Source organism: Neophocaena asiaeorientalis, unplaced genomic scaffold (genome assembly GCF_003031525.2).
Source record: "Neophocaena asiaeorientalis asiaeorientalis breed wild unplaced genomic scaffold, Neophocaena_asiaeorientalis_V1.1 scaffold242, whole genome shotgun sequence".
In the NCBI taxonomy this organism is placed as follows: Eukaryota; Metazoa; Chordata; class Mammalia; order Artiodactyla; family Phocoenidae; genus Neophocaena; species Neophocaena asiaeorientalis.
In genome coordinates this window covers 5,908,199-5,924,616 of record NW_020172451.1, presented here as the reverse complement: position 1 = coordinate 5,924,616, position 16,418 = coordinate 5,908,199, and the positions used below count along the sequence as shown (strand labels likewise).

General features: G+C 61.0%; 1 protein-coding gene across 1 annotated transcript in view; it reads right to left on the bottom strand.

Moving 5' to 3' along the window:
* The window catches only part of SCUBE1 (signal peptide, CUB domain and EGF like domain containing 1), a 169,923-nt gene that overhangs the window by 33,824 nt on the left and 119,681 nt on the right, over nt 1–16,418 (bottom strand). The window contains 1 exon segment of the mRNA XM_024737402.1: nt 3,537–3,653. Within this exon segment, the coding sequence (XP_024593170.1) occupies nt 3,537–3,653 (117 nt within the window).

Here is a 16,418-nt window from a genome sequence, read left to right as displayed (position 1 = left end):
CCCGGCGGCCCCGCCCTCCTCTTCTCTGCACGATTGGATCCTGTCTCGGCAGCCCCTCACCCCACCCTGCCTGGGGAACGAGCACCCCCTGGAAAGCCTTCCCTGACGTTCTCTCCAGAGTTAGCTGCTCCCTTGTCATGGGACCTGCCCTCAGCGGGATGACAGACGGGGCACCTGGCTCCCACCTGGAGCCCCAGGGCCCAGCATGAGGCCTGCACAGGAGGATGGGGCACTGAACGAATGGATGAATGAATGAGTGAATAAGCGAGTCGGGGGGCTGAGAGGTTAGTGGAACATTCGATGCGTCACCCAATGTTTGAACATCAGTGTGTGTTGGGGGGAAAGGTGCGGGGTGAGCTATGGGAACACGCAGTAGGTTGGTTGCTCCTGTCCCCCTCTGCCCACCGCACTGAGGGGGCACAGCCTGGCAACGCAGGGGCCACGTGGATGAGGGTTTTGGGTGGGAGCAGAGGGCGGGCCTGTGGGAGTGGGCTGGCATTACTCTGGAGCAGCCTAGGGGGAGGGCAGGCTGCTGGGCTGGGCTGGCCGGGCACAGGGCAGGTGAGGGAAGAGGGCCAACAGGCGGGGCTGGGGGTAGTTCTCCCAGACTGTTCTGGCAGGTGCTGGGAGGAGGGGTTGGTGTCCCTGAGGAAATCCAGGCTCTGGCTCAGGAAGTTGAGGCCCCAGACCTCCGTCCTCTCAGAAGGGCCAATTAGCAAGGTGCCCGCTTCCCAATATCAAGCAGGACAGAGCCAACCAGGGAGCCCTGAGACTGGACTGTCCACACTCTTGAGACAAAGCAAGGGCACGGGGCAAACCCTGCAGAGCCCCCCATGGCCCTGATGTTTTGGGGCAGGCTTCCACCTGCCCACGTGATCCCCGGCCGTCCTGGGTTTTCAGCTCTGGATTTTCCCAGACCTCCAGCCACTGGTCTTGCTTAGCAATGACCTTCTGGCTTCCAGAAAACACTGAACCTTCGATATCCTCCTCTGGGCCCTGCCAAGACCAGGGCGTGCACGCTGACCGAGGAGCCAGCACCCCAGGGCCAGGGATCCCCAGCTGGCTTGCCCCCTGCCCCGAGCCCCCGCACCCTGCCCTGCGCCCCTCCAGCCAGGCCCCGGGAAACTCAGATCGTAAGCCCAAGGTTCTAAGACACCAAACCCTGGGGTCTCGAGGTCAACATTTGGTTTCCAGGGTTCCCTGACTTGAAGACGCTCTGATGTTCCTACTATGTGGTCCTGGACCAGTCCCACGATCCTCAAATTCTAATAAATATAACAACAGTCAGACAGCTCTTCTCCACCTCCGCTGCCACCCCGGGCCCAAACCATTGCCACCTCGAGCCTGTTCTTCCCGACCCTGCCTAGAAAGCCGTCCCAACAGTGGCAGGGACTGTCTCCAGACGAAAGCCTGGCCTGTGCCCCCTTGCCCAAGAGTGTCTGGGGCCTGGCCGAGGCTCACAGGATGAAGGGCCAACCCCTTCTCCTGGACCTCCCTTGAACCTTCCCCAGATCTGGGCACACTGGCTGCTTTGGGTCCTGGAACCCCAGGCCTCTGCACAGCAGTCATGTTGCCTGGATTAGAGCCTCTTCCTCTATCCTCCCCGCTCTCCCTACCCCCTGCCCAGACTTTAATTTTTAAAGTCTGTCTTCTTTACTCAATAGAAGATCCCTGGGCACAAGGAATTTCTGTTTCATTCCCTGGTCTCCCCTGCACTTACACACAGGAGGAGCCCAGAAAACCCATCTGGTGCATGCGTGAACGAGAGGACTTCCTGACTCCAGGGCAGTGGGAGTGAGGAGGGTCGGCTAAAGGCAAATGAGCAGCTCTGGGTAAAGGGTCCAGTTGTTTCAACACAGGAAACATGGTCAGAAGCTCAGACTGGCGGGCCTGGGGCTGTGTGGACAGCTCCCTTCAACATCTCCCCCTACGCCAGACTCAAGGTGGGGTGAGGATGGATGCCCCTCTCGCCAGCAAGGATGGGCAGGGGGCAGCAGTCAGCGTCCCCTTAGGTGCTCCTTGCGGGTGATTTGACTGCCGAGGCCCCTATCCAGCCCAGACAGGTCAGCTCCCAGCGGTGAGCTCCTGGCCTCAAGTCCGGAATTAAGCCCTGCCCTACCCCTCTGGCCCTGCGTCAGCGCTGTGCCTTGGACGGGGTGTGGGTGGCCCGATTCTACCTTCTTCTGTCCTGGCTCCAAGGTCAACTGGCTGGACCTGCTGTGACACTGCTGGGCTATGAGGACGGCTGGGTCTGCGGTGGACCCTGGCCAGCCCTCCTGGCATTAAGCCCACGTGGCAAGGCCTCAGAGAGCCCCCGCCCACCCGGAACAACACCTCGCTCTAAGTGGGCTGAGCGGAGGCTATAGAAGGACTTTATTTTCAGATAAACAGGTGGAAGAACGGTTATTTCCGTCAATAATCACTAGGTTCTTCCCAGCAGAGCGGCTGGGGAGGAGAAGTCATATGCTGTCTATTTTTACAGGCTTCAGAAGCCCATCTCAGACTATTTAAAATCACCGGAGCCTCTGCTGTCAATCTTCTCACCCACTGGGCTTTGGAAGTTCTAGCTCCTTTGCCCTTCCATGCTGGCCTCCGGGCCTGCCCGCTTCCCGGCAGAGTGATGGGAGGAGGGCAGCCAGCCTGGGCAGGGATCTGAGGGCTGGTCTGGGGAGTGCTGAGGGGCTGCACCTCACTCCTCACAAGGGCTGCCTCCCGGCCCAAGGCCCGCAGCTCTGGGGGTTCCATAACACCCCAGGTCTTTGTCTGGGCTGGTGCCCCTGTGCTGTAGGGCTGGCCCCTTCAGTCCTAGGGCTCAGACAGCTCTGGTTTCCCAGCCCCTTTGCTTCCTGTTTCCTGAGGGGTCCCCAACACGGCTGAGCCCCCGCGGGCCCTCAGGAACCTCAGAGTGAGCCGGGGACAGTGGGCAGAGAAAGCTCACCCTTCTCTGGCTTCCAGCAGCCGGCAGACTGGCCCATTCCTGACCTTCCCAATCCCTATTTCTAATTTTGCATCTTTAGTCCTCCGGTTGAGATCCCCCCGCACACCCTCCCTCTTCCAGTGACGAGGACACACAGTGTCCTCAGTTTTCTAACGCCGACAAGAAGACCATCCTGGCCTGGTCTGAGCCCTGTGCCCTGCTGCCCCCAGCTCTGCAGAACGCACCCCGGCCAAGGTGAGTGAGCACGGGAGCCGGCCTGGCCCTGCCCCCTGGGAGGCCACAAGGAACCTCTGCCGGCCCAGGAAGCCCAAAGAAAAGGTACCGCGTTTGTTCAACCCAGGGTGAAGCCCCATTCTTCGATATCAGAGCCCCGCTTGAACCTGTCAATATACAGTGGAACCGGGTTCCCTTGAGCCTTGCTGGGGAGCGCTGGTGCTGACTCTTCCTCTTCTTAGCTTCTCCAACAGAAATGCACGTGGCAGCTGACCACCTCGCCCCTGAAGCCATGTGTGGTCGCACACCCGGCCCAAGTGTGCCGCCCCGCTCCTGCCCTGCCTGTACCGCCCGGGGCCCGGCGAGGGAGGTGGCGCGCACTGACCTTTGCACGTCTTCCCATCCGGCTGCAGTGTGAATCCAACTGGGCAGCTGCATCGCACGCCAGTAGCCGTGTCCTTGCATGTCCGGTCACAGCCTCCGTTATTTACTGCACACGTCTCTGAGGAGGGAAAGAGAAAAAGACACTCTCAGTCTCCTTGGACAGAAGCCACCACCTTTCCCCACCCGTGGGGGGAATCTCCTGAGACAGGAGACCTGAGTTCAAATTCTGGCTCTGGGGACTTCCCTGGCGGTCCAGTGGTTAAGACTCCATGCTTCCAATGCAAGGGATGCGGATTCGATCCCTGGTTGGTGAACTAAGATCCCACGTACCGCGTGGTGTGGCCAAAAATAAATAAATAAGTGAATGTTTCCAATGCAAATTCTGACTCTGATACACTCTAGCTGTGGGGCCTCTCTGAACCTCAGGCTCCCCATCTGTAAAATGGGAGAATGACACTCTTTCCCCTCTGGTGATGACGGACGGGAAAACTGTTTGCAAACTGCAGGGAGTGGTGCCAACAGGGTCCACACCACCACCAGGGCCAGTGCTGAGATCGGCTGGGCTGGTATTTAACCGCCCAGGGACAGATTCCTAAACCCTTGCCTTGCCTGGACTTGGACTCCAAACCCAGACTGGCAGTTACTGGGGCTCCCAAACTCGTCTCAGCGCGGAATGGCTTGTGGCCCCGGCCGTGGAGTCGCAAGGGGAGGTTCCCAGAGCCCGCACACCATCCATCCCCTTGATGAGGCTCTCGGCCCAACATCTGTTCTCGCTGAACGATAAGCCAAAGGCGTCTGTTTTTTGTCCACTTGAAGCTAGTCTAGTGCTTTTCTTTTCCTCTTGCAAATTCAAAGGGCTGGAGTGGCTGGGGCATAACTAAGGTCACTGAGCTCGTCGTGCGGTGAGAATGATCCTCCCCAGGCCCGGAGAAGGGGCTGGCACAGCCAGGTCACCGGGGCACGTGGAGAAGCCTAGTTCCCGGGCCTCTGAGCCTTTCAACCTGGGTTTCTTCCTGAGCATCTGGCGTGCTTTGGTGTTGTGGGAACTTCCCTCTCCCCTTTGCTGCTAGGAAGGGAAGTGCCAAGGTCCCCCACCTCTTATAACCTGAAATCCCCTGCCTGTCTACCGTGGCTGCCCCTGGCTGCCTGGCCCCAGCGGGTCTCTCCCCAGAACTTTCCCCCTACCCCATTTATTCTGTCTGTCCTTCTGTGGTGTCTGCATTCCTGCAAGGTGCATTCCGTTTTCTCCGGGAGGAGTTTGGGGATGAACACAGGAGTGATGACTAAATGAATACATACCCCCAGTTGCCAGGAGTCTCTGCTGCTAATGTCTTTCCTTTGAACTTCAACTTGTAGGGGGTGGACAGAGCAGGGAGAGGAGGAAACTGGGCTTTCCCTCTGTGTGTGTGTGTGTGTGTGTGTGTGTGTGTGTGTGTGTGTGTGTGATTCTGTGGGGTGACCACGATGGCGGTTGTCCTTAACATCCTGAACTCGGGGGCTGCCTGCTGCCTGGGGCCGCTGCCCGTTTTCTCGAGGCTGAAGTCTTCACCGCGGTAGGACAGTGTCCTTGCCCCTGCCTCTTCCCAGGCTTTCAGCGTGTCTCCCCATACTCTAGCCCTCCAGCTTCTGTCTGCCTGCTGTGGGGCATGTTGCCCAGTGGCTGGGAGGCCTCCTGCCTGCTCTTGGGTCAAGGTCAGCGCAGAGACCTCCACGAGCAGCCTCCAGACGCAGAGAGGAGGCCCCCGCCCTCCGTGTGCGCACGCGGGCTGGCCTCCACGTGCGCGTGGGCCAAGCTCTGACCCGCACACGCCTGCGCAGGCCCTCTTGCCGCCCCCGCCGCCCGTCTACTGGGGCAGTGGAGGTGTGGAGGCCAGGGTGTGACTCTGGCTCTGTCGCTCACTGAGTGACCCAGCGAGTCCGCCCCTCGGGGCTCGACCTCAGCACCTACACCTGGCAGGTGAGGACGGCAAGCCTTCCCTCCCAGGGCTGAGGGGAGGATCAAAGACACCCCACACTCAACAGCGTCTGGCCCAGGGCCCAGCCTGGAGCAGCTGCTCAACAGTGTTAAGCTTCCTGCCCTGAGGTTACAACCAGGGAGGGAAACCCCGCCTCCGGCCCTCAACTCCAGAGCCACGGCACCCCCATGTGCCTTTCCAGCCTTTTACGTGGGAGAGCCCCTCTCTGGAGAGGGGGCAGAGAACCTGCCTGTTTTCCAGGTGCAGGTAGTTAAGGCTCAGGCCTTGGAGAGGCAGGGGGCAGGTAGCAGAAGGTGCCGAGAGCTTGGGCTGGGGCACAGCTGGGAGGCCTTACTGGGCGACAGCGGGATGACCACTGGGTCTCTCCATGGTGGTGGAGGTGGGACGTGGCGTGGGCACTGGGGACTGTGTCCCTGAAAAATGGACCCGGCCAACCAGGCTCCAGGGGGCTTGCAGGCCCTTCCTGTCTCTGGAGGCCCTGATGGGACTCGGAATCTTGGGCCTCCCGAGCGAGCGGGGCCCTGGAGACCTGCTGGCCGCACCTGCCCTCTGGGTAGGAGACGGAGGCTGAGCTGGGGCCGGGGTCAAGCCTGGATGGTCACCCGCTCTCTGCGCCCTCAGGGCAGGTCTCTCCCCTGTAGCGAGCACCCTTTCAGTCTCCTGTGTTACCCTAGACAATGTTTGGTACAAGAGCTCTTCGGGCTCCCCTGGGTGCTGGCCAGCCCATCCCACAGGCATTGCTGCACTAGGCTCCCCCACGCTACAGCAGCTCTGTGGACGGCCCCTCGCCTTCCAGGTGCAGAACTGGTGCCGAACACTGGGAGTCGGCGCAGAGCAGCGTGGCTGGTAAGGGGCAGGGCTGGTGGGACCCGGTGGGTGTACTCCAACCTGCCAGCAGGCTCAGATCTCCATCCAAGCCAGCTCCAGCCAGCCCCAGCCGGGGCCCGCACAGCCAAGCGCGTACTCGGCTCTCTAGCTCCTGCCCAGTGCGCCCCGTCTCCACGAATGCTACTCCACCTGCCCCAAGGATGCTTCCTAGGAGGCCCCTTCCCCCACCATGGGCCCTTTGCAGGTGGAGAAACTGAGGCTCAGAGGAGTAAAGGACCTTTTCTAGGCAGGATTAGCTACACGATTTGTGGGACCCAGTGTGAAATAAAAGTGAAGGGCCCCTCTTCAAAAATTGTTAAGAATTTTCCAACAGATAGCCAAGCACTCAGCCAACTGTGGGCCCTTCTAAGGGCAGGGCCCCGGGTGAGTGCACAGGTCACACAGCCACTGGGAGAAGCCAGTACTGGAACCCAAGACTGCGAGGCTCCAGGCTGTTGAGTGAGCCAGGCCTCCGGGGGGGATCCTCAGGGGCGGCCTGCAGTGGGGCAGCAGAGCCAGTGGCCTGAGGGGGCAGCGAGGTGCGCCCACGGGCCTCCTCACCCAGCGAGAGGGGAGAACTCTCACCCACAAGGCTGGGCTGGCGAAGGGGGGAAGGCGGGGCATGGCGTTGGGGGACTTAAGTGGGGAGGGGCTTGGGAGTGAGCCCCTCTTCAGCAGATGGGAAAACCCCAGATGTGTTAAAAGGCCAATCTTTAGTGTTTCCCTGGGGGAATTCCACTTTGGGCCACGCCGGGCGGGGTCGGCGGGGAGGGGAGCGGTGGCAGGGGCAGCCACTCAGCAGGACCTGCCGTGCAGCCTGGCCGGGGCTCGGACGGCAGCAGGACGCCCCTTGAATTGGCGCTGGGTACTTGCACCACCCTAGGTCTGGGGCGAGGTCCGGCCTGAAGGACAGTCTCAGTCACAGTGTCGTGGCTGACGCAGGAGCCACAGGGGCAGCAAACACTGCTCGGAATGCTGCCCCGCAGGCTCGGGCAAGTCCCTTCACGTCTCAGAGCCTGAGCTTCTGGCCGCGTGTCGTGGAGATGTAACACCTGCCACCTGGTCCTCGCGAGGCCCAGACAAGGTGCGCGCGTGACGCTGCTCGGTGAGCTGTCACAGTGGTGGCCGCACGCTCACCCCTGGTGCCAGCCTTAGGGCCTCCGCCTGTGGAGCCTCAGTACCGAAAGGCAGCTGCTGATTGACCCGACCCCTGCTCTGCGCTGGGCAGACGTGCCTCACACCCAGTCCCTGGTCTCTGGAGGTCTCGGCCTAGCGGGGCAGCGACGGTTCCCTCCTCTGTGCAACCAGTCTGGGATCGACTCCTTTGGTGCTGGGTGGCCGTGAGAGAGGAGCTGGAGATGAACCCGACACCGAACCAGGCCTCAGGGGTTAGTGGTTTATCCCTGGGCTCACCCCCAGCGCTCAGCCCACCTGCCCCGAGCAGGGTGGCTGCCATGGCCCAGCCTCCCGCCTTTGTCATGACTCAGGAGGCCCCTCCCGAGCTCTCCTGGCCCCACCCCGGCTCCCCCAGGCCCTGGGCTTGCATCTGGGCATCCCCCAGTGATTACTCACTCTCCAGGTGACCCCAGTGCCCAGCACCCAGTGCAGGACCGGCACGGCGAGGGGCCTGATTTCTGCTGAACCAGCAGATGAAAGAGCAGGACTCTGGAGGCCCCATGAAGAATGAGAGGATGCGAGGTGACCGAGCCCATGTCCCCTGCCGGGCCTGGTGGGGGACAGTGTCGGAGATGAACCCGACAGCACGGGGGACCATGAGTCTACCGGCAGCAGCCACAGTCACGGGTGCTGGAAGGTGACGTTGAGGTGGAGGTGGGCTGGACTGAAGGGCGAGAGGGTGGGAAGGACCTCAGGCCTCGGAGACCGTCTGCAAATAGCACGACACACTGACCACAGGGCGCCTGCGGTGAGCCGCCTGCAGTGAGACGCGGGTCCAGAGGCCCGAGTGCCACACTCAGCTCCCGACAAGCTGTGGGGCTTTGGGCAAAGGGTCTTCCACCTGCAGCTTGTCGACCGTGCAGGTTTCTGGCCCCGCCCCCAGAGGCTCTGAGCGGTGGGCCAGGTGTGGGCACAGAGACCTACAGAGACCCCATGAGCCCAGGGTCTGCCCTGCCCCTTGATGGCGTCACCCTGGTGGCGGGAGTAGCCCGAAGCCCCTGCCGAGGTCTGTTCAGACCTCAGTAGGGGCCAGTCCACCTGCCTTTCTGCCGCCAAGATCACCTGGAGCCTGCTGCGAAGAAGGGTCGGCTACCGGCTCTCCTGGCCCAGCCACAGACACCCTGACCTCTGACCCTTTCCCCTCAGTTGATTCCTGAGCCTTCTAGGATTCCCACCACTTTGGGATAAAGGCCACGCTCCCCGGCAAGGCCCTCACACAGTGGCCCTGGTCTCCCCGGCTGCCCGGTCTCTACATGCTGGCCCCCCGACCTCCGGATCACCCTGCAGCCCGTCATGAGCACTGTCCGCAGGTCTGAGTCCCTCACCGAGCCCCACAGTGAGGTCCATCTTCCTCATGGGGTCCCTCTGGAAAGTGAGGAGAGTCAGGTTGACAGAAGTGGCTTCCCCGGCCACCCGGCCAGCCTGCCGCGTGCCCGCGCCCTGCTCCCATCCACCCTGCCTCTGGGTCCCCGCCTCTCCTCGTCTGCCCAGAAGGCCCTGCTCCACCTCGGTCGCGTCCGCTTCTGAGCAACACCTGCAGGGGGCGCTCTAACCCATGGTGCTGGACAAAGCCATCCCAGAGCGCCTGGGCCTCTGAGTGGAGCTGGGCCCTGGGGTGCAGGCTGGTGGCCGCTGGGATGGTGACAGTGCGTGTGGAGGTCCTGGGCGGAGGAGGTGGCTGGGGGCAGGTGGTCGTGGAGGCCAGGACCGCAACCCGACGAGCAGGGGGCTCCCAAGCCTGAGCGTGAGGGCAAGCAGGAAAGTAGTCCTCGCCCAGCCCCACCCTCCGCCTGAGGCCACTTCACCTCACAGTCCTCGAGGGGCTGGCCTGGCCTTGGAGCACGCGGCCCGGTGACTGTGAGCTCCCCTCGGCCCTGTGCTGACTGCAGCCCGGCCGCGAGGAGGTAACAGGCCAGTGGGTCCACGCCAGCCCTCGGGGCTCCACCTGCCGGGGAACTGGGCCCTGCGCAGGGCCGCTCGCTGTGGGGTCGGTTTCTGTCCGGAGAACTGTCTCCTGCAGACACCAGGGGGCTTGGGATTTCAGGGCAAGGCCTTGTCACGGGCCTGCCCGGTGAGGGCTGTTTTCACACTAGTGCTCGGAGAGCAGAACCTCCCGGACCTGAGGACGGTGCCCTGTGGTCTGCGGCGAGAGCTGCAGGGGAGAGGTGAGCTGACCCTGGGGGGAGGTTTCTTTGTATGCTCTGGGGGAATCTCGAATGGCCCAGAGGACACGGAGGTTTTATACTGAAGCAGGTGGCAGAGCAGGGCCCCGGCAGCAAGCCTCATCCCTGGCCTCTGCCTCTTGCCTTTTCTGACAGTTAAGTGGACGGGTGCTGAGGGCAGACAGGGGGGCTGCAGGCAGCCTCTCCCGTGAGGCCATCCTCGGGAGCACGGGCACAGCATCACATACCCGTTCCACAGGAGGTGCAGGAGGCTTGGTGGGCAGAAGCAGCCTGAGAAAGGTCACCTGGCCGGTGACCTTTCCTTGGTGCTACGCCGCCCCTCCAGTGGTGTGTGAGCGGGGAGGTTTGGGTGTTAGACCCTTCTCCCCAGAACACCCACCAACAGCTGCCAACACTCTCCGAGCTCTTAGCGCCAGCCCTGGGCAAAGTGCGGGGAGACAGGCCCGTCACCAGCCCCCCTGCCCTGGAGGGAGTGCGCTGCGCTGCGGGGGTAGGGCAGGACGGTGTGGAGCTGGGCCAGCCACTCACCTCCCTGGGCCTCAGTTTCCTCATCCGAAACGCTGAATGGCACCCTTGCAGGTCCTGGGAACACTGAATATGTCTAGGCACACAAACACTTAGCCCCAAGCCTGCTCAGAGGCGAAGCCTCGTTCCAGGTTCCTGATGGCTGCCCCGGGGACACAGGACGGGGGAAGGACAGGCGAGATGACAGCCTGGGGCTGAGGAAGACAGGGCCCAGCCCCCATGCACAAAGCTCCCTGCTTCCGGGTGCAGCCTTCAGCCCTGGTGTATGCCCCCCACGCCTCCCCCCCGTGCCTTCTTGGGGCCAGGGCCGGGGGCAGGGCAGAGCGAAGCTGGCCCTCGGGGTCGGCATCTGCCCTTTCTTTCCACAGTTCCAGTTTGTGAGCTGGGTGGGCCTCCTGGAAGGGTCCAGATTCTGGGCACCTGGCTGGCCTCTGAGAGGTGCTTATTCACCCTTCTCGTTCTCCAGGTCCCCCTTCTGACTGCGTCAGCTCACCTACGACCTGACCAAGGTCAGGCAGGCCCTGGGCTTCCCGCCTCACTGCCTGGGCCTCGCCATCTCGAGGCTGGCAGTAAAATGCTAACGGCCAGGGGAAGAATGGGATGTGACCGAGCACCTGGCGCCTGCCACACACACGGCCAGGTGCCGCATGCCAAGGGTCTCGCCAGCCTGCTTCAGAGTAGGGACTACAGCCCTCTTTCTGCAAAAGAGAAAGCCGAGGCTCAGAGACGTGAGTGCGGTGATGGGGGCGCAGAGCCCAGGTCTGGCTCCAGAGCCTGAGCCAGGAGCACAAACCAGAAAGAGAAGTCACGGTTAGCACAACTCCCATCAAGTGTCCCTGCTCTGAGGACAAACACACAGTTCTTAAAAGAAAGATACAGCCTGGCTGAGCAACCCGAAACCGCCCCAACTTCCTTGGGACAGACCAGGAAATCCCGCCACGGAAAGCCCTGAGCTCTGGCGATGCGTTGGTCAATAGTCAGCGGCCGCCACCTGGCCTGCCCTTGGCTGGAGCCAGCTAGAGACACCCACATGGAGGCAAGCGTGGGCTTGAGGGGCAGGCCCTACCCAGGTGGGTGGGACTGGAACCAGTGGGCAGGGGTACCGAGGCGCTTGGTCATTGTCATCTGTTTCTATACTCCGGGGCTCCTCTGAAAACTGTACTGAGAAAAAAAGAGGTGCCTTGGCCTCTTTGGGGATGCCTTCCATTCGTGGCTCTGGTGGACAATCAGTATTACCACTCCAGGGCCCCCCTGAGTGTGGCTGGGCAGGGGAGCCACGCTGACCAGCAAAAACATCAGGAAGTGGGCATGCGGAGGGGCGATCAGGCAGCCAGGGACACTGAGGTATATCCCTGAAGGGACTGGGGACCCACGTGGACCAAATCCTCAATGAAAGAGTTAAAGCAGGACAGAGGAGAGGGGACCGGCGGACGGGGTGGGGCGGCTGGGGAACACAGTCTCGTAGGTGAGTCAGGCCCGGAAGGAGTGCGTAGGGCTCAGGTGTGTCCCAGCCCAGGCTTCCCGGTAGGTGCGCTCTGAGCCCACTGCCCACACAGCTGCAGGGACCCCTTCCACCTGCAGTCCCACCTCACAGAAGCTGCCCTCAGGGTCTCGGGGAGGGCGTGCCCACACCCACCACTCCCGGGACCCTGCCCTCGCCCCACTCTCATTTCTGGGGGCTGGGAAAGTGGCAGTCAGAAGCGTGCTGTGTGTCAGCTGCCTGTGGAGGTGAAGCCTCCCACGGCTTTCACACTTGATGAGATGAGCCTACAGACCGGCTAGAATCAGAATCAAATTTCGTCTGAGGCCCAGATGGAGGCGAAAGCTCTAAGGCCTCAGGCTCCAAAGGAAGCCAAGGACTTCCGGCTGGCTGCTCTGCGTCTTCTCAGGACAGGGGCTGGACTGCTCCCTCTAGCCACACTTGGTCCCCAGAGTGCCAGGGCCCAGGTGCCAGGATGCCTGGTTCTGCTCGACTCACAGGGGGGCTGTGGGTGAGTCCCATCCTCTCCGAGCCTCGGTCCGCCCACCCGGGGCCAGCCAGTGCCCTGCCTCCCCTCCTTTTCTCTGATAAGCCCTGTCTGGCACCCTCCGTCTCCCCCAAGTTCGACCCCCCGACACAGATAAGTCACCAGGCCCCACCTCCTTCCACCAGCCCACGGTGCGTGTGTGAGAGAGAGAGAGACTGAGGACGTGTGTGCGACTAAAATGAGGACAGGGCCTCAGAGCCTCAGCCGGGGACCCCAGCCGCACGTGGGACCAGTTCAGTGACAGGGGTGAAGTCTGACCACCCCGGTCCTTGCTGAACACGAGCTCAGTGCCTGGGCTCAGCCCTGTTAGCAGGGAGGCTGCGGCTGGAGGGGAAGGGGCCTTCCCCGGGCCGCAAGGTTCACCCGCCCTCTCCCTCCAGCTGGCCTTCCTGCCGAGCCTGACCTGGGGAACTGCCCTGTGTCGTCACCCCCCTTGCCTAGGATCTACCCTTCCCATTGCCAGGCTCATCCAGGCTCCAGGCCCCACCCTTTCTCTCCTCGCCAGACACCTGCCTGCGTGAAGAGTGAGCAGTGAGGCCCTACTCACCCCTGGGCGCCTCCTCCAGGAAGCCTTCGTTCCTGCTCCGAGCCAACCAGCTTTTCCTGAGCTCCTGCTCTGCGCAAGGCCCTGCACTGTGTCCCCAGGGGCCATCAGAGCTGGCACAAACTTGACCTCTGCCCCTAGTCAGGGGGTCCCAGACTTGTGACAAAAGAGGGCGCTGGTGGACGAGGGGAGAGCAGTTGGGATGGGGCTGGCAGGGGAGGACCAGTTAGGTCTGGATAAACCTTTACCAGGTAGAACTGTGTAAGATGGCACCTGGGTATAGGGTGGCAGGTGGCATGACTCACTGATGCGGGAAGCCTGGGACAGGCTGCGTGTATGGGGCCTGAGGGACAGGTGGAGGGTGGCTTCCAGGCGGTGACTGAATGTGTGGGTCTGGAATTAGGGGTTGGACGAGGTGGCCTGGGACACAGGTTGGTGAAATTAGGAGACACCCAGGGACCCTAGAGATGGTGGCTGCAGAAAAGAAGTGGTGGGCGGGTGACCCCTGAGTGGACAGAGTAGCCGGGAGCTGGGGAGAAGGAGTGTGAGTGTCAAGAGAAGTGACCTCTCAGGGTGGCTGTGTGGTTATATGAGGCTGGGGCCAGCATGGGGTTTAGTCTGTGCCCCACAAATGTCAGCCATTGTTACCGTCGTTGCCGCACTCCGCCTGTCTCCCCTTGCCTTCCAGGTCTCCAGCCCCTCTGGCCCCCATCCGGGAACTCTCTCAACAGCTCCCTTACCGAGTGCTGTCTTATGTGTGTGCCAGGCCCCAGCCATCCCTCCTGTCCCATCCTTCCGCTTACACCCCCGTTTTCTGAGGCCAGCCAGGGAACGTATGATGGCGTTGTACCCATTCAATGGACGGGGAACCTGGGCTCCCTGCCCAGAGGTGCAGAGGGGCAGGGAGATGGGGAGGTGCCAGCTGTGGGAGTGCAGGGAGAGGAGTTCCTAGCTACCTTTCTGTGCCTCAGTTTCTTCACCAGTAAAATGGGAATTACTTTAGCACCAACCCTCTAGGTGGCTGGGAGGTGGGACTGGGGACAATGCAAGACCCAGAGGGAGCTGGAACTAAAGGTTAACTATTGCTGTGGTCACTAGGCCTCGAGCACAGGTAACTCTGCTTTCCTGGGCTTAGGGGGACCCTTCAAATGGGCTGGCTGTGAATCTGCTTTAAGGAGGGACGATTCCACCTGGAATGGATGCTGAGTCTACACATCTGAGCTATATCCTGAGCCTCAGGCCTGCTCTTCTCCTGACTTAGGGCCCTGCACTTGGGAGTGAGTCCACAGGCCTTGAACCTTGGCCCAGACTACTGCTCACTGATGGCGTGGCCTGGGCCGTGTCTCTTTCCTTTCCAGGGCCTCACTTCTTCGTCTGTAAAGTGGGGACAGCTGCCTCTCAGGGCTGTGGGGAGACACTGGGGGTGCTGACTGGAAAGCAGAGGGAGTGACCCAAAGTGTACTGACCGCCTGGGGGAGCAGTGGGCGCTGGGGAGACCGCAGGGGCCGCCGGAAGCCCACCGAAGGGGTGGGGGCGGGGTTTCGGGCCCCATCCAGCGCCCCCACCCTTCCAGCCCTGTGCTGGGAGACTGGTGGTCCTGGGGAATCAAGCCAGTGAAGAGAGCAGATGTGGGCTCTGTCTCAGTGGAGCTCGCAGCAGCCAGATGACCTGGAAGGTTCTTCCCAGCCCAAGTTTGAACCATCTGTGGTCAGCAGAATAACAGCCCCCTGAAATGTCCATGTCTTAATCCCCTGTGACCCTACGTGGTAAAAAAGACTTTGCATCTCCCTCGCTCGAGATGGGGGATTACCCTGGATTATCTGGGGGCCCCAATGTGGTCATAAGGATCCTGAGAGGTGGAAGAGGGAGGTCAGAGAAAGAGGTGTGGTGATGGAAGCGGGGTCAGAGATGCAGGGCTGTGGGCTTTGAAGATGGACGAAGCAGCCACCAGTGAAGGAATGTGGGTGGCCTGTAGAAGTAGAAAAGGCAAAGCAATGGATTCGTTCCTAGAGCTTCCAGAAAGAACGCAGCCTGTGCTGACACCTTGGCTTTAGCCCAGTGAGCCCCAAGTCAAATTTCTGACCTACAGGAGATAATACCTTTGTGTTATTTGAAGGCACTAAGCTTGTGGTAGCTTGTTAACAGCAGCAATAGGAAACGAACACAGCATCTATCCCAAGCATACTTGGGGGAGAAGAGCCGATTTAAGACCTGGAGCTGACAAGTCTGACTCGCGGTGTCTCATCAATCTTGCTGTAAGCAGGGTCCCAGGCGGCCTGTGGTAAACTTAGCTGGGGACTCAGATGCTTCACGCAAGTCAGTTGGCCAGGTAATTGAAATTTATCCCTCCAACCCTCAAATCCAAACATTTAAATTGATGTTCATGGGAATCTAAAATCAGTTACATATTTGAGGCCTCTTTAAACATAACTGTACCTGTTCTTGGCCTGTGCTCAGTGACTGGGGGTAGCTGGAAACAGCAATTACTGGGTGCAACTGAGACCCCAAGAGTGGGGCAGAGCCACCTGGCCATGAATGGCCCCAGGCCACGGTGCTGCAGAGCCCTGTCCCTTCAGGGGAGCCTCTGAGAGCCCCAGGCCAGCAGCCAGCGCCGTAATGAGGGAGGGACGCTGCCGGAGCTCAGTCAGCGCTTGGGTTAGTGTTTCAAAACCTGGAACCCCGTAGCTAAAATGCTAGCCCTTGGGGAAACAAAAGCAGGCAGGTTCCCGGAGAGGAACTGAGAGGCTCAAGTGTGGGGAAAGTGTCCCACACGTTTTGTACGAAGCTCTGATTTTTGCTTACATCCTGGTTCTTGGCTGTGTTAAGAGGTGAGACTGCTAATTAAACGACTTGCAGACATCTAAGGGACTTGTAACCTCTGCAGTCTGGGCGCAAAATATTTCTGAAATAGTTCTGGGTCAAATGGAAAGCACATAAAACCTAAATTCTCCATCTCCATTTGGGGAAGAGATACTGGGGCGAGCAGCCTGCAGTGAGGAGGTAGGTCACTTACCCTCTCTGAGACACGGAAGGGGCTTTCACCCTGGGCCTGCAGGACAAGTCTGTCGCTGAGGTGTGGTCACCACCGAGAGTGGCGAGGATGGGTGGGTGCTCACGGAGCCTCTCCAGGCTGGCAAGAGCTGTCCTGCGCCCACTCGCTTGCGGAGGGGGAAGGGAGTCCTTTCTCTCAGTCCTGTCTGACCCACCCTAAAAACCAGCTCCAGCCACACAGGAGATAACCGGCACCTCAGGGCCGGAAGACACCTGCCAGGCCATCTCAGCCACCAGGTGACTGCAGCACACGTGCCCTGCTCCGATGGAGCCGTGTACCATGACTACAACGGGTTCTGCTCACAGCAGACCATTGTGGGGCACTCGAGCCCCCAGGCTTCTCTCACAACAGTCCCTTGTCTCTGACCTCCCATGTTGGCCAGTGAAGCAGTCAGGGGAACCCAGTGTCTGACCCTGCTGTTGGACTCCTCAGCGTCTCGGCTTCCTCGTCTGTTCCTGGGCCACAAAACAAGCTCCTTCCCCTCTGTCTCTTCTACCCCCATGCCCCCACCCACCCCACCCCCGCCCCAGGAC